Source organism: Gossypium hirsutum, chromosome A07, assembly GCF_007990345.1.
Source record: "Gossypium hirsutum isolate 1008001.06 chromosome A07, Gossypium_hirsutum_v2.1, whole genome shotgun sequence".
Lineage (NCBI taxonomy): Eukaryota > Viridiplantae > Streptophyta > Magnoliopsida > Malvales > Malvaceae > Gossypium > Gossypium hirsutum.
Genome location: NC_053430.1, coordinates 95765689 through 95784952, shown reverse-complemented (window position 1 = coordinate 95784952; position 19264 = coordinate 95765689). Strand labels below are relative to the sequence as shown.

The following is a 19264-nucleotide window of genomic DNA, read 5'->3' as shown; positions in this document are numbered from 1 at the left end:
AAAGAATTTTGATTTAATAATTTCATTTAATTGGATAATTAGTTAAGTACAAGTGGTTTTGAAAAATGAGATATCAGGACCTCATTTTTATAAACCGAGCTTATAAATATTTTTATTAAATATTTACGGAGTTAATAATAGCATGTTAAATCATTTTTGTTGTATCTGATAAATTTGAATGCATGTTGAAAAATGCCCATTGTTTCTGATAAATCTGATCACATGTTAAAATCATGCCTACTGTACTGATTCTATTACTGCCATTGTATGCCATACTGCATTGCATTTGGGTTGAGGCGTTTGTGAAAGGAGGAATCTTTGACAGTTTAATTGCAATTCTAGTGGTTTAACCACATATATCTTGTAGCTTGACTGCAATTACTAATGGCTTGTCCACATATTTCTGACAATATATTTGCATATCTGAAGGCTTGTCCATATACATTTCTGGCAACTTGAATGCAATTACTGGTGGTTTTTCCACAATACGGCCTGTTTTTGGATGGATGAGTTCTGGGAAACTCTTACTGTAGGGTGTAAGGAGTTAGGTAGGAACTTCTCTAAAAATATTACATCGACATGCTTATGCATATTGAAACTGTGAATCTGTATTGTTTTAATTTTTTGTTTAATTACTAGCTTGAATGCTACGTTTACTATCTTATATTGATTACTTGAGTTATGACTCTCACTAAGCTTATTAGCTCACTCTTTAATCTACTGATTTATTTTTCAGATAGTCCTCGAGTTTAGGACTTAGACACAGCTTTTGAAGGAGCAACTCGAATGTTTTTTTATTTAAAGTATTTTAAACTTAATTTTAATATTTGTTTTGGGACTGATATAAATTTTATTTTGATTGTAGCATGGGGTTTTAATTTTCGATTATTTTAATTGCATGACATTAAAAGTTTTAAAACTGCTTAAATTGGTATTTGAAATGATTATGCATGAAAATTCATTTTTAGTAAATAAAAAAAAATTGTCAATATCACTCTTTTCTACTACAATATTGAAAACTAGTTATTAATAAAATTCAAATTAGTTTTCAAAATAATTAATCTTTACAAATGCAATTACTAAAATCAATCAATTTTCGAAATTAACATGCTTTTTGCGAAATTAAGAGAAACATTTGATTTCACTAGTTTTGAACGGATAAGCAAATGGTTTAAAAATATTTTTGAAATACGAAATTTTAACTAGGCCATTTTGGTGGTCAATGTTGCCTTCAGAATTTGGCCATAACGTCCAGGACGGTTTTGTAAGGCTTTACTTCTAGCTAATAAAGTCTTGGCAAATAGGTCCACAAGGTTTTTCTTATATGCGACCTTGACTACATCTACGATTCTGTCTGCAACTGTCTCCTTTATGATGTGATACTTTCTATCAACGTGTTTTGTCCTCTTATGGTTTCTCGTGTAACAGCCCGTTTTTAGTGGTGTCAAAAATAGTAGTTTCGGGACCACAATTCTGATGAGTGAGTTCTTATTTTAATATTTATCTAAATTTTACAGGATTATATTAAGGTCATATTAAAGTTTCGTTAAGAAATTTTGACGTTTAAATGGTTAATTAGGTAAAAAAAAACTAAATCATAAAAGGTGTAAAAGTTTAATTCTATTAGTTAAAAGGGATAAATGACTATGGAAAGGAAAAATAATGGACTAATATAGTAATTATACCATTTAAAAAGTTAGTGGATGTGCATGGACAAGGTTTTATTAAATTTTTTATTATTATTAAGGGTGAATTGGTAAATAAAGCTAAAATAAACTATGAAAAATGCTATCATCTTCCCCATTTCTCTTTGGTTTGGCCAAAATCACCATTTTTAAAGGGGGGGGGCATTTGGTTTCTTCTTCTACCTTGCATGGTATGATTTTGTGTCCCGTTTTTAATAATTTTTATGTTTTTGAGTTCGTTTAGCTTAATCTAGCTAGCCTGATGATTAATTTGCAAAACTGTTAAAGGTTGAGGGACTTACCATAGATGTTTTTGAATGTGTTTTGAAGTTATTTGATAGATTATTAATCTTGGTTGTTAAATAAACATGTTTTATTAAGTAATTTTTGATGAATTTTGAAATATGGATTAAATTGTTAAAAGTACAAATCCAAGGGTTTAGTTGTGAATTGTTGGTAATAATGGGTTGTTTCAAGGTCTCTTGTAATATTGGTTAACATGGATTTAGGTTAAAATGAGTAAATATTCAAGTTATGAGTTTAAGGATTAAATTGTGAAAAGTTAAAGCATTAGGGATAATTTGATAATTTTATATAAATATGAATTATGGATTAAATTGAATACTAGATGTACTTAATTAAATGAAATTATTTATTTAGATCAAGATAAACCATAATCGGACTTATATCGAGGAAAGGTTAAAGCATCAAATTAGTGTTCGACTCTACTTCTACGACCTTAGTTATCGAGGTAAGTTCGTATGAACTATGATCATATTAATGTTAGTTAAATTGATTATTTTCTATGTTATGTTAATATAAATGGACATGAAATTGTAAATGTATCAACGTATGAATAATTGACAGATAACGAGTCTCGTTTGAACATTAAGAATTCTTAGGATACAAATGACATGTCATTAGGGATTTCATATTTCGAGTGCTAGTCTTGAATGTCCTATCAATGGCTGAGGTCTTGCATTTGTTGTGGATTCTCAACAACTCGTGTGAGCAGCATCGTGTAACTTACATTTCGACCTACAGCTCGTGTGAGCAGGGCCACTTCACAGCTCATGTAAGCATTATTGAAACGGAAAGATTACAGTTATATGGAAAGGTACACTATGTGTATGAGTATTCCCGAGTATCCGATGCAATTCTAGATGGTTCAACGAGTAAGAGAAGGAATGGCATGGTAAGTAAATAAATGAAATGGTTCATAATCTATGAAAAGGCAAATGTAATAAATGATGTGCATATGAAAATCTACTTATATTATGGTTAAGTTCATATGTATCATGGATGAGCTTACTAAATTGTGAGTTTGATGATGTTGTATAGGCCTATACTAAGCTTGTAGCAGTGGTAATGATTTTATGCTTTATTTATGAATTGTGTTAATGAAATGGTAAGTTATGTTTAAGTTTGTACGAGCTTACTAAACACCCGTTGCTTACGTAGTTACTTTCCTTTATTTTATACATATTTGGAAGCTCAACCGGTTGGAATCTCAATCGGTTGGAAGTTCATCGGAGACTTATCATACTATCTAGCAACCATTTCAGTAGTTTTTGAGTATTTTTGCCAAGTTTAATAATAGCGTGTATAGGGTCTTTTGTAATGGTAGTTTATGAATATGCTAATGGTTATTTGATATGTTCATACTTGTGAAGTTGATGTTTGAATTTGATGAACTTTTAATACTCGTTTAAGTTAGGTCATTTTGGCCATTCTTAAGTACTTGTATATAAGGCTCTTTTGGTATGTATGTGACGGTTTGGAAATGGTCATTTATGGTATCATGTAGTGGTTAAATGAACTAGGTTTGTATGCTTGGAATATGACAATATTGACTTGTTTTGGTAAATGATGTTTGGTATAATTGTGGTGCCTTTGAATGGCATATTGGTTAGATGAATTAGGATGTTTGATATGGCATGTTAAGTATAATGGGTCTATTTTGCCCGGAGCCCAACAACATAAATAATAAACCAATTTTAAACCAAAAACAATTAAAAACAACAGTAAAGTCCATAATGTCCAAATACAATAGCCTAACAGGCCCAACCAAATACTTAACCCCACTTTACAACCCAAAACTAAAGCCCAAAATACAAAAAACAACCGGCCCAATAACAGAATCGGCCCAAAAGGTTAACATTCACAGAAAACCCTAGGGCTAGCAAGCTTCAACCGCTGTCACTCCTCCACGCACGCCACCTCCGTACGGCGACCGTATCTCTGTAGCTGCAAGCCAATAAGAGGAGAACACAGCAACAATAGAAGACAAAAAAAAAGCTTTGTATTTTCTTCTTTCTGCTATAAAAAGCCAGAAAAACACATGTATTTTCTCCTCTTCAGAGACAATAATACGAAATAAAAAGGCAGAAAACAGAGAAATTTTAAAAGGTGGTTTCATTATTGTTCTTCTTCTTTTCATTTTTATTCCGTTTATCCTTTAGAGAAAACAAAAATATAAAAGAAAAAGTCGAACCTTACCCCTTTGGTGCGGTCGCGTCATCATGGGAAGGGCTGAGGTCGTTATCTCTAATGAAAGACGGCATTTTTGGGCTTAGAGAGTCGAAAAAGCCCAAAAAAATGGCATTTTTTCAATTTTTCGGCCACCGCGGTGGTCCGCCGCCGGAGCCATGGCCGGATGCTTAGGGGAAAAGAGAAAGTTTGAGAGCTTTTTTTTTTTAGGGAAATGAGAAATGAAATAATTTTTTTTTAAAACTTAAATAGATGAAGCAAAACGACATCATTTTGCTTTAGCCCTTAAAGGGCTAAAATGGCGCCATTTTGCCCTTGACCCATCCGACTCGACCCGCTCCGACCTAGGATCAGCGTGTTTTTTTTGCAGAAGGGCTAATTGCACTTTTAGCCCTTCTGCTTTTTTATTGTTTTACAATTTAGTTTTTTATTTTTATTTCGACCCTATAATTTACTTCACTTTACAAATTGGTCCAGACTTGAACGGTGTCGTTTTGGAGGTAGGGTGTAATTGCTCAGTTAGTCCCTCCTTGTTATTCGCACGTTCAATTTTGTCATTTTCTCCTTTATTCATTTCGAATTAGCCCCAAATTTTTATTTTAAAATTCAATTTGATCCATTTTCATTATTTTTGCTATTTTATTTTCAAATTAATTAATTTAACATCATTGTTATTATCAGCATTATATTTATTTGATATTCATGCACCTAAACTTTATATATATATATTTATTTATTTTAGTCTAACATCTATTTATTTGTATACCCTTTATAATTTTTTAAAATGTTAGGTTTATTAATATTATTATTATATCATTAAATCGATTAATTTAATTAATATCAAATTTTTTGTTTTATCTATTCTTTTAAATAAACTTTATTTATTTCATCGTCTCCTATTATTGTCATTTTACTATTTATTTATTTATTTATATCTTTATATATATACCTTCAAATTTTAGATTATTATAATTATTGTTATTATTATTTTATGTGTTTTATTTAATATTTTTATTTCTTTTATTTATTTTTTTAAATTTTTATTTAGACCTTTTTTTTATTTGTTTATTTACTTATTGTCTTTATTGATAATTAGTTTGTCGGTTATTTATTTATCTTATTGTTATTTGTTATTCTCATTATTGATCCCCATATTATCGTTTGCATCATTATTCTTTTTGTTGTTTATGCTTGACAACATTATGGTTCATTAATGCCAATGCTATGTGTTATTTTTTTATGCGATATTATTGTCACTTCAAATGTGTGTTGTACTATTGTTATTAGCTGCGTATGACCCCTTTTAGAAGTTTTAAACAATTTCTTTTTTTTTAACATAATTAAATAAACTACGTATATGTATCATTTTTAGCATTTCACTAATTTCTACCTAAATTCATAAAAAAAGAGTTTTTAATAAAGGCAATATTCCATGTTTAGAAATTCTAGAGATCGTGCCCTAACGTACTTGGTTTCGATTTTTCTCGTTTGACTCAAATGACCGAATACCCTTTTAAAATTAAAATGCATGAGTTTTGAAAATCAAAAGACAAGCTTATTCTCGAGGTTTTGAAATGTCGTGTCTTAACGTACTGGATGTGCATTTTATTACTTCGAGACAAGAAGGTCTTTAGCATCCGCTTCGATTTACCCAAGCATTTTTGTAAGATTAACATTAATAAAAAAGGATGATTGTATTTTTAAATTCTTTACAGATTTTCAACTTTCGGCATTAAGACATTAATTAATCAATTAGATACCAATTTTAGGCATTACGAGGGTGCTAACACTTCCTCATACGTAACCAACTCCCGAACCTTTTTTCTCAAATTTCGTAGACCAAAATCGTTGTTTTAGTAAATCAAAACATTTTATTAAAATAATTAAATCACAAGGTGACCCGATCACACCTCATAAAAAAAGATTGGTGGCTACTCCCTTCGTTTTTTTCTTAAAATAAAAGTCGACCCCGTTTTTAAAAAAAAAACAGTTTCGACATTGAGTGTGTGTAAATGATATTTTAAGTCCCTTGAATGTATACCCAAATTGTATGGATGGCTAGGTATGATTTGGCCTTGAAATGACATGAATTTTGGGTTAATTTTTAGATCACATGGCCTGGGGCATGGGCCACCACACGGCTGCGTGACACACATGGCTTGGTGACACGACCGTCTGTCATTTGAAATTTCTTAGTGTTTCAAGTCAGTGAGTTACACGGCCTAGCACACGGCTGTGTATAGCAACTCAGAGAGTTATAAGGCATGCGACATGACCGTGTGACCTTACTAAGTGAGTTACACGGGTGAGGACATGGGTTGGGACACAGTCGTGTGTCCTTTGTTTGGTTGTTACACGGCCTAGCCACATGGCCGTGTAACCCATGTTTTTTAACTTTTTTCCAAATTTTTTGTTTTGTTTCAAATTAGTCTTAAACTGGTTCTAAGTTATTTTTGGGCCTCAAAGGCTTGATTTAGGGACCAAATGCATATGTTTGATTGTATTTAATGTGATTAACTTAAGTAATGTTTAATTATTGTATTGAGATGTATTAAGGTTAAATATTTTTTTATTGTACTGTAATGCTTGTAACCCTAATCCAGCGATGAAGATGGGTTAGAGATATTATATTTATTGGTATCAGAGCTATGGTTTAGTTGATTCTCGGACTAAACATAGCATGTATGAAGTCTAGAAATACATGCCATTATATAACATGAGATAGTGTGATATTTCCTGACTCAAATTGAACTATGTTTTCATATAGATAAAAAATGTCATCCAACCGAGCCAATTTCAGTGAGGTTGAGAGTAATGCGCAAGCCTCCATACATGGAGCAACTAGCAGTGGGCCTGTAGCTGACGGCCAAGAAGCGACTAGGCATCAATGAAATATCGCTCAATATTCTCAACTAGAAGAAGTCGAACTATTTTGTATGGAATCGTTTTCAATTCCAATTGAGAGTTCGGGTTGGTTGCTTGTGCAACAAACGCAAAATTAAAGTCTCGAGGACTAAACTTTTTTTCTTCTATGAGGTGATACCGATCGCCTTGTTGTTTAAATATTAATTGCAAAATAAGAAAAAAAATACTTTAGTATTATAAACATGAATCATTAATTAACTTATTTAGGACCTAAAATTATTATGTTAGAAAATTTTTAAAATTTTAACATTCTTTATATATATTTTTAAAAAAATTTAAATTTTTTTAATAAATATAAATTTTAGAATTTTTATAAATATTTTGATTTTCTTTTGTATTTTTTGTTGAGAGAGACAAATTTACTTATTTTCAAAATTGACAGGGATTTGTTATTAGAATCATTCGAGTTATTCGAATTTTAAAATTCAACTCGACTTGAGCTCAAAACTCAAATCACTTATTCGAGTTGACTTTAAAAAAATCAAATAACTCAATTTAATTAACTCGAAATTTAATTTTTTTAAAATTTTTTTAATGGAAGAAAGTTGTGCTTACCCTAATTAGACACATTTTCCTTACTTGACCAGCTGAAATTTAACATTGAAAACATTTTTTTTTTAAATTGGGCAAATTAATTTTTACAACTCACATACCTTTAGCACATCACAAGTAGACAACTTCAGCGATTGTTTGGGATGAACACGAGCAATAGACCAAACACCGAGATTCTTTTGGAGAATTATACTTTTTCCTGTTAGCCTCATATACATGGATAAGGATAGGGCTAAATCGTCCTATGTATTGCGAACATGAGGGTAAACGATAGGAATCAGAGAAATGGCAAAGGAGGGGGCCGGGGGTCGACCTTTGCTTTTGCAGGGGGTGGGGTTCAGACAAATAGCTAGCAATAGCCTGGATAAGTATATATATCACATATAGCTAGGCTTATGGGGAAGGTAAACTTTGGGGCTTACTGTCTTCAACCTTTGGCTTCTAGTGCCTCCATTTTTGTACTGTTTTTACTATACAATATATTTCTCATGCCTCCCTTTGTTTTTTTGTCTACTTGAAACAAGTCAGGATACTAATCCCCCAAAGTCCAAAGTCCACTAATTATGGTAACATACAAATTGATAATCCATCCATACACGTATTCCACAACACAAATAGTCATAAAATATACACAAAATCGCATCCAACTTTTGCAGAATCGAGGAGTTGTATATATTTTATATGTAGGCAGCCATTTATATGAAAAAAAAAAGCGTCTCCTGATTTTGATCAAGGAAAACATGCGTAAATTGAATGTGTTTTTTTTTTTTAAATTTTCGATGGAAAAACCTTTTGGTCGATTGTACTGTTCGCAGCTGAATTTTGACTTTGATTTAGGCAATAAAATCTATTCTCTGCCCCTTTTGTTTTAGAACAATATGATAAACTGGTGATTCAAATTCCATTATCTTCAACTTGTTAGCCAATTCCAAACATCAATATATATATGTTATGTATAATATGATTTCAAATATGAACCAACTGACAGATGTATTAGGGTTCATATATATATAATTATGACCATTAATCAAATTCCAGTCTTTCAACTTGAAAAAAAGATTCTTGAAGTTATAATACCATTTATCTTCAATTATTCACCATAATGCATGCACTTGGAGCTAGATAGGTCTTCATCTTGCTTGCAATAGCTGACTTTTCCCAAAATGTATTCATCATAAATATGCATATATGAAAGCAAAAAGGTTATATATCCATATCCTATATAATTATAATTAGGGTTTATATTTAATCAACTAACCGTATATCACTTCCATTCATGAACAACTCCTGCCAACATACATGGATAAATACATATATATGCCCAATTGGCTATACACTTTAATTACGTGCATGGTAAAATATTGTTTTATTTTTAGTTCAAATATTTATATTGATAAATTGAAGACGCAAAACCAATCAAGGTGGCATTCAAGGTAGAGCTGGAAAGCATCTTATGAGAATGGGAACTAGAAAACCATATTAGATAGCTTAAACATGCATACATACATACGTGCATATATGCATAGATAAATACACATGCATGCATACTACATTTGAAGATCAGACCTCTTGTAGGAGAAAAGACAATATGTATTATTTGTTGATAATAGAGAAATGGGGTCTCTAAGTCTAGTTGAATCAATTTCGAATAGAGGAACAAAATGAATGAAAGTGTTCTTGGTTGCTTATTATGAGCAAGTAATGTCAAAAGAAAAAAAACAAAGTTAATGGTGACCGACTAATTAGGCTTTAAATATTTGAATGATCAACTATAAAAATAAGTAATCTTTCCAAAACAATCTTAGATAAGCATATATGATGACATCTAAAAGATAATATTTTGTATAACCTTTTTCTCACAAAGCGGTCCCTATTTGTATATTTAAAACATATGAGGACTAATTGCAACCACAATTAGTAACATCCATATATAGATCACCTCGGCTCTCCCTTAAAGGGAAAAGAAGGTTCTCAAGCATTCATCATAGTAGTATTAGTTTAATACATTTATTGGCTAAAGTACTCCCATTAGATGCCCCAAGACTTAAGAGGGAATGTCTCAATTATTCTTTAAAGCCAAATGCTAATCATAAAATCCAAAAGGGATGATCCGACCCTTTGACAATCATATATGTGCTGTCGGCCACATTAATCAAAAAAAATTCCATCGCATAATGGTTCTTGGGTAGATAGGTATGAAAATGCTATATCGTATGGTGGTAATCAATTAGCCATGATTTACATTTTACTAATTTGATTTACTTAATGTTAAATGCTTAAATTAAGACTCAAGTTTTTTATAACTTGCTCACATAAGAGTTAAGCCTTTTAAAATGATCAAATAATGGTTAAATCTTCTCAAATGTACTCTCTCTTTTTTTCTTTTTTTTGAAAATGCTCAAATAAAAATTTTTCAAATCCATAAAACGGATTTCAAATTATGTTTTTAATTTCTTCATTCCTTATTAAGTAATATCTGACTTCGTTGTTATGTTTTCTATTCCAAATACACTAGTTTTCACCTATATTTTTACTATAAACTAGAGCTTAGTTTAGCACTTTCATACCGATTTGACCTTCATTTAATTATTTTGAAAAGTTTGACTCATGTATAAGCAACCTCTAAAAGGTTAGTTTCTAATTTGAGCATTTAGCATATGTGTGAGAGAGAGAGAGAGTCATAGCTCAGTTAGTATAAGCATTATTGTCGATGTAAGAGGACGTGAGTTCGAGCTAAAATGCAAATTCAACTAAAAAAGATAGTTAAAGAATAAAGCAAGCCTTGAAAAGAAAAAAGAAAAAAAGATTGTAGAGATGTAAATATATCCAAAAAAAAATGAGTTCTTCAAACTATCATATATAGGTTTCAAATGCTATATGAAATGAGAATTCAAAGGCATGATGATAAATGTGTGTTTTTTCTTTTTGACAAGTATAAAGATAGAGATTGCCTAATGCTATATTTCTGTTTTTCTCCAATAGGAGTTTAGATTATTCACCATTGATACGACTTGTAAGTATGAGGCCGTGAGATTTAAAAAAAAATCAATCAAAGATTTCAATGTTTGGTGAACTGAGTTTCTCAGTTGATAATGCTGTTGTTGTAAAAAGGAGTTGTGTTTGAATACATTGAGGGTAAATTCCTATGCTTTAGAAGAATTACAGAAGGCTAACTATTCACCTCATGGTATAAAAAATGACATTTCAATGGTGAAAGGCTCATGTGAGTGTTACTAAATTTAAACTGTCTGAATACTTTTGGACCTCCTTTCACACTCTGACCTGACAAATAAGGAAAGTGGAAGATGGAAAACTCCACAACTAGAATAGTTAACTATTAAGGTTTCATGTATTTATATTATGAGAAAAAGTATCAGTTCATTTTATAAATGAGATTATATGTTAATAATCTGTAAATATATGTATATAAATCATGAAACATTGTCTGCCATATTTTGCTGCACTGAAATGACAGCACCAGTGACTAGCGCCTTGGCGAATCAGCACATCTAATCGACCATTTCCTGGCCACTAACGAACTTTCAACTTGTTAATCACTGAACAAAATAGGGATGAAACCAATGTTTAGATTGTTTTGACGTTTTTTTTATATGTTTTTGGTCTTTAATATTATTAACTAATTCCAGACAGTAAAAGCAGTAAAATTAAAGTGACAAGACAATAATAAAAGAGAGAAAACAGAAGGGAAGTCAGAGGGAGAGGGGTGAAAACACTGACTACCATCTGCAACAAAGACACTAAACAACTATAGTGGTGGCACAAATCTGAACGGCAATGGCCATTTGCCATAGCCAATATAGAGAAACGAAGTGCAAATAGACATGGTTTGGCTGCAAAGTACATGAAAAGCCATGATCTAGCATATTAGCTGCTCTCATAAGGTTCAACTTAGGCAACAAACTGCTAGTACAATCACTTCCTAGAATGACTTTTTTTTTTTTGCAGTACTACTAGTAGTCATTACTGAGGAATACTAACACTGTTTGCATCAAAAGTAGATTCTAAGGAATCCCCCTCAAAAATCTGTAAAAGCATTACTGAAAGCATAGGAAAAAAAAAGAACTACCCTAAACATATACTGATATGGCAAAATTAAAGATAAGTAGTACCCCACATAGATCAATCAAGGATGAGAAGCATATGGGGTTTTTTTGCTGATGCATAGTGATTGTTTTTAACTAGCACCTGGTGGTGGTGGTGGCACTTGCAGTTGCAGAGATGGGATTTGTTGAGGTGGTGGTCTCTTACGCTTCTTCTTCTCGTAGCTAATCCCTCTTGCTTTCGACTGCAAATCACGAACCTCACGAAGATAAAGCCTCACAGCTCGTGCACCGAAAGGGTTTGCTTCAGGCTTTCCTCCATTTTCTTCAAAAGCGGCTCGGAGGCGACCGATGAGAGCGTCGAGGCTACCCCAGGCTTGACGGAGTGGACATGGGCAAGGTGCAGGCGGGTTTGGGTGGCCATAGAAAGGGCAGATTGGTGTGTGGACTTTGGTTTTGCCGAATTGGTCAAGGTAACGAAGGAATTCCAGGACATGAGCTCCACTGCACCTAGACAAGGCAAGTGGAGGTTTATGATTCTTCAGGTACTGCCCAAAGGTATTCCAGTCACGGCGCTTTTGGTTCTCGTAGCGGCTTGAGGTTGAAGAAGACGAAGTGCCACTGTTATGGCTAACGTTCATAAGGGTGCCCTCGTTTTGGGAGTTGGAAGAGATATCCATTTCTCCAATCGAATCCATGGAAAGTTCACAGTTTTTAATTTATAGCTAGCTACAACAAAGAAGATATGTTTGGATCTTAACTAGGGTTTTGATGATAACAACACTTTTTCCAGTGACCATAAGACAGCCTAATATAGACCTTGAAAAAAAAAAAAAGACAGCAAATCAAAGTCGAGACTGTTGGAAGACAAGTGAAGGAACTGAAAACTTTGTTTTGTTTATCATTCTTTCAGCTAGCTACCAGATAAGTCCATTTATTTTTTGGCAGATTTCACTGTCTATATGAAAGCAACACAGTCAAGAGGAAAGGGGGGAAAAAAAACACTAGAGTTTAAGGGCTTAATGAAGAAGGAAAGACTCTGCTTGTGCTAATTATTTCTTTATATTTGACCCAACTTCCATTTTTGAGGAGCAAAAAGTTGTGACTTTTAAGTTGAAATGGTAATTTTCTTATGATTTGGTATTGGTAGAAAAAAAGACAAGTGGATGACCTGATGAGATTGATGGGAAGTTCTCACCACTCCACACAAACTTTCACACTTTGGAGCCATATAAAGCTTTCAGGGTTTTTCATTTCCTATTTCATTTCACATTTTTTTTTGGATAATAGTGATTAATTCTTTTTATCGATTTATCTTTTTAATATATCATTATTTTAATTTTATTTATATAGTTTAAAATTTTTATTATCAGTAATAATATGATTATGGTCAACTCTTGATCCTATTTATGGATAATAAATTAAATACTTTTTTATATTTAAAATAAATAAAATAAAAGTATTGAAAGGGGGTAAATTTTAAGGCAATTACATGATTTTGTTTCTTGAAAACTGTTGTTTCGAAATGACAATTCCTTTTTTATTCACCATAATACCCTTTAATTTTTTTAATTTAAAAAAAATATTTATTTTTATTATACGCTCAGACCCTTTTTTTCCTTTCTCAATTTTTTATTAATTAATTTTAGATAAATAAAATATTAGAGGTGCTAAATTTTTTTTTTATTTTAAAGAGTTTCAGTAAATACCCGCACATCTATTTTCGTAACTGATGTCATTTTAATTAAACAGCCTACGGCTAAATTACTTTTTCTAGACATATTTTATATGCTATTGATCAAAGCGGAATTCGAAACGGCTAAAATAATCTCGAGAGAGATGTGTGAGTTTTTGCATTTTGGGTTTTAATAATAAGAATGTTAGGCGAGATGAAGATATATAATTTTATTTTAGATCATGTTTGCTGTTTTCAATGAGCATTTATTTTAAATTTATTTATTAATACATCAAAGGAGATATCAGATTATTAAAATCAAATGTATATATCTTGCCCGTTTATATACTTCTTCTAGATGCACTTTTTTTTTCTTAATTACTTGATTGGTTTTCCCCTTTTCCAAATAAAAAATATGCCTTTAAAAATATTTTTATTTTCATTTTTAAAAATCATTTTTTTATTTTTAAAGTCTCTAAGAACACGTGACATTAGACCAATCATTAGATAATAAGAATACTCGCCAGATCGTAAAGGGTTATTTTCATGATGAAATAAATGTTGTCAACCTTTCACGAATAAAATGAACAATTGCAAGATCCTCTCTTTATTGTTGATAATTTTTTTAAAATTTTTTTATTTCCAATTTTCAAGTAGTTTAGACATTGAAAAGTTTAAATTTCTAAAGTACTTTTATGTTATAAAGTATTTTTGGTATGACTAGATACTGTAAAACCAAATTTTCATTATTTAATTGTTGCAAATATTAACATATGTCAGCATGAAATATTCTAACGACTATTCTCATTATCCAACAATTGGTTTGATGTGACATGTTGTCATTTGATTGATTTATTAATTGATTTTAATGGTCAACATGGTTAAAAGAGCTTAATTTATTTTTAAAATAAAAAGCAACGACAAAATTGGGTAGAAATTAAATCGAGGAACTTAATTTATTTTATACTTATAAAGTTTCTTTTTATAAAGTAACAAATATTAATATTAAAGAATTATTTTTACAAATTAAGAATAAATTAATATATTCAAAATTTATTTTTATTATTTTAGGCAATAAAAAGATAAATAAAATGCTTGAATATCAATTTACGAGTATTATCAGAGAATTGGTTGGGCCTTAGGAGTAAATTGGTCCGAAATCAAATTGACATAAAATCCACCAACATAACGTCCTCAACTGTAAAGCAAAATTTAGTATGTCTCTTAGAGAACTTGTAGTATGCATATCTACATACCGCAAAACGAGAAATTGTTTTTAGAGGATGGAAATTAAATTATAATTTTTATGATAAAAAATATAATTTTATTATTTTAATATATTATATTTTTATAATATTTAAAGAATTAAATTATTTTTTTATATTTTTAAGAGGATAAAATATAATTTTATCTTTTTATTTTAATTTAAAATTTTAAAAAATTTAAAACAGCTAAATTAGACGTCCCCAGCCTTTAGCAACCTAGTTTTGCCCCTAGACTTACATGCATACTTGAATTCTTCAATTAATTGCATATCAACCATCAAAACCCCACCTCTTTGAAGGGAAAAAAAGATTAGGAATGTACAAATCAAATCAAAATAAGAGAGAAATATTATGGGATTAAAATGTGTTTTTATGTTCTTCATACAATTATAATTTATTGTTTATATTTATTTTTTTTATTTTTTAATTCCAAAATACAGGTTAATTGTTAATTTCATTAAAGTTCTTTTGTTAAATTCGTTAGTGTGACTTTTTTAGATAAAAAAATATTCAATAGCCATGTATTAAAAAAATAACATTGTAATGAACTTAAATTTAATATAAGAATGTAAGCACTGTTAATAAATCCGCAAATAGAATTAAATTTCTTGAATTAAAAGTATTGAGTCCCAATTGATATTTGAAGGTTGGTAAGAACAGTGCTAGAAGCAATATTAAGAGTAGTCTCAATTGCTTCAGCCACTAGTAATAAAAAGTGTAGAAAAATAAAGAACACTAAAAATGTTTACATAGTTCAGTTTCCGTATATCTATGGGGCCTTGTCCAAAAAGAATATTCACTATCTTAGCACCTTGTACAACAAATATTTTCAAGCTCTAACTCCACTCCCAAAAATGTCCCTTACTAAACAAATTAAAGTGCTCTCCCTTAATACAAAACCTATACAGTCTCCACCATATCTTCTACAACCAATTATCCCTTAAGCAAGATAAAATACACAAATAATATCTTCTAAACAACATAAGATAAGACTTGAATCAACTAGATATCGTTCTTTCTATGACTCGATCCAATTCAACCCATAAATTAACGGATGATGATTACTTCGATCCAATCCAAATAAATCTCTATAAAATCTCTTAAAGTTAAGGCTTAACATAAAAAGTGAATGAAAGTAGGTAATCAACTTTAGCCTAAAAACTTATTACTAGTAATAATTATTATCAATGAAAAGTGAAAAAGCCTAATCCTTTATACTTGGTAGAAATCTATTTTCTAAACTATAACTAATCATTAAATAGTTTTGAGATTATTAATTAAAGTATATTGTTTTCTTTAAGAGGTTACAAGTATAATTTATTCAGACTTGAATTTGATTTTTATTTTATTATTAAATCAAAGTTTTATTGGTAATTAAAATATATTATTTAATTACTAATTATGTTTTAATTTGATGGTGTACATAGTATGTAACACCCTAACCCGTATCCTTCACTTGAACTGGGTTACGGAGCATTACCGGAGTTTACAGATCAAACAGACAGAAATTTCAAACATTTCATATCATCAAAACAAGTCATCAAAGCATCATTTTAATCCAAATTATAAACATATCAAATCCAAATCAATTTTGCCTAGTTTATGAGCACTTAAACATAGAATTGAATTCACATGCACCTATTTAGATTTAGTTCAATTTACCATGCCATAATATAACTTCAAAAACAAACACATATTTATACGTATAAAACCAACCAAAATTAAACTTATAACCTCATTTACAATCAAACCACAAAATAACTATTATTTAGACACCCTAAGTACATGCCGACACAAAGGATAAACATCACCACATTTGAGTTCGAGATCGTTGTTGGATGTTGAATCGGTGATCAAAAGTAAAGTACCTAACCTGCGCACAGAAAACAAAATCGTACGCTGAGTATAAACTCAGTGGTATTTCTATAATCTGAATATTTAAAGATAAGAAATTACAAATATACAATTGAAATATAAACACATATTAGTATTTAATTATTACAACAACCATATCATATTTCATTTGTTTCACAAATATCTCAATTCTCATACTTGCTATATAAATAGCATTTCACAATTTATTTCACATTTCATTATACAATTGCAATATCCATTCCATAGTCATTTCATGAGTATATAACTCATATATTCCATATATTTGCAACATATTTCACTTTCTATTTTCAATTCACTATTTCACTTCCATTTGTCATGCCATACCATTTCAATATCAATTATAAAACTTTATTATTCATTTACCCCTATTAACACGACTCGGACTCGGACGGATACACGGATCCAACCAAAACACACTAGTTTGACACCTAGTGCCTCATCAGATAATTCAAAGTAATAATTTGATACCCGGTGTCTCATCGGCTAAACTGAAGTAAATTGGCACCCAGTGCCTCATTGAATTAATCTAAAGTAGTAAATTGACACCAGTGTCTCATTGACTCAAAGTCGAAGAAATCCCTGAACTCTTGCAATCCAATGGCATGCCATCTATATCCGACTCAGCCCGATACAGCTAATAGGGTTTAATTTCACTTTTCAACAACTATCAATATCCAATATCAATTTTTTTTATATAATCACTTAATTACACATATAATTATTTCAATTCAAAAAATCAATCAATCCATTCAAAATATATATTTATCTTCCAATTCAATTCATTCAATCAATTATCAAAATATCAATTACTCACATAAACACTTACCATATACATTAAATAAAAATTTCAACAATTAATAACTAGCTTCAGATCATAGAAATACAAACCAGAAATTTCGAGCTATTCCTCGTCAACTTTATCTTTCCTCTTTTTAGTCGAGGATTCTAATACAACGTTAGCTACAGAATTAAAACAATTAAAATTTATCAATACAATACAATTTCATATTGAATATTGAATAATTCAACTTTTTATTCAACATTTGTCTAAATTCCAATTTAGTCCCTAAACCGAGACTAATTTTATTTCTTTACAATCAATCTTATATTATTCAACAAAGACATCACTTAAAAACTCAATAGTTTCTAAAATTTTGACATGGGTCAAGTAGTATTTAACACCGGGATTCCAAAAATATAAAAATTATAAGAAAATAAACTAAATTGACTAACCAATTAAGCTTGGAACTCTTGAAACCCCTAAGGCATTCATCTCCTTCTTTCTCCTTTTTTTCTTTCTTTCCCTTTCTGTTTTGTTTTGCTTTCTCTGTTTGTTTCTTTCTATCTTTTTTCTTTCTTTCTTTCTTTTGTTTGTTTTATTATTATATAATATATATACTTATATATTAAGTCTATATTATATTAAATTCACAAAAATCTTCCTTATGCCGCCTCATTTATGAGAAATGGATAATTGCTTATTTAGCCCCTTTAATTTTTCTTTAATCTATAATTCAACTTTCACCCTATATGCAATTTAGTCCTTGTACCTAATTGCTTTTAATTCAAGCAAATTCACTTAATTGAAACCTAATTAACTACACAACTAGCTTTGTAAATGTTTATAAATATTTACAGTCCGATTTACGGGAATGGAGTCCCGGGAATGCATTTTTTTGTCCTTTTTAATTAATTAACCATCGAAACGTTAAAATTTCTTAACGAAACTTTAATACCACCTTAATGACACTCCGTAAATATTTATAAAAATATTTACGGTTCAGTTTATAAAAATAAGGTCCCAATACCTTATTTTCTAAAATCTCTTGAACTTAATAAATCACTTATATAATATAAATTATCAAATCAAAAACCTTTTTAAAATCACACTTGTCTTGTAAATATTAAATAATAATATTTAAGAACTTACTAGTTGGATTTGGTGGCCTCGAAACCACTATTTCCTATACCACTGAAAAACGAGTTGTTACATAGTAATTATGTCTCTTTTATGTTTTAAGTTGCAATTGTAGACATTCATTCAAAAAAAAGATAACAAAAAAAAACTATCAAATATGTAATTATTACTTTCTTTAAGAGCTATTGATACAAAGTTTAGGGTAATATGGTTTATACTATGGTTAAGGTGTCAAGAGTCATTGAGCAGGAGTTTTGGAGAGAATGAGTGATCTAGTCTTTTCGTGGGAGGAGTGGTCCTTTTATAAGTGAAAACCTAGAGATAATGTAATTGGGTTGTCAATTCTGAAATGATACTTGCAAGCAAAAACAAGCAGTGATAGAAGCAATACCAACAGGTTCAGGCACTAATGACAAACAAAGCAGAAAAAAAATGAACTCACAATAAGTTTACATAATTTGGTTTTCCTACATTTGTGAGGCCTTATCAGGGAGACAATCCAATATCTTGTATAACAAGTAATTACGACCTTTAACACTCACCAAATTAGACTCATCACTTTTACATGTATGAGCTAGATCACTCTCCTCTAAGTTTTCCCCCTAAAAACTTACGATAAAAACCAAGTAACACACTTGATTTTTCACATTAATGTAGTAAAAAAGATGTTCCTCAATAAACAAGAATAAGTGCTCTCAAATCAATACCTCACCTATACAAGTTTCCTCAATTTATAAAGAATCGAAAGTTGCTAACATACTAGATCAATTACATCAATCTCCACAATAAAACAACAA

General features: G+C 30.4%; 1 protein-coding gene across 1 annotated transcript; it reads right to left on the bottom strand.

Annotated features, from left to right (window-relative positions):
- Positions 1-11438: 11438 nt before the first annotated feature.
- On the bottom strand, positions 11439-12911 carry LOC107955429 (protein LIGHT-DEPENDENT SHORT HYPOCOTYLS 3). The gene has a single exon (XM_016891215.2). It carries the CDS (start codon positions 12409-12411, stop codon positions 11848-11850), a length of 564 nt encoding a protein of 187 aa, XP_016746704.1. The 5' UTR covers positions 12412-12911; the 3' UTR covers positions 11439-11847.
- Between the last annotated feature and the right edge of the window lie 6353 nt (positions 12912-19264).

Bases quoted from the DNA above. Each gene is read 5' to 3' on its own strand.
- LOC107955429 (XM_016891215.2), bottom strand. From the start codon at position 12,411: ATGGATTCGATTGGAGAAATGGATATCTCTTCCAACTCCCAAAACGAG.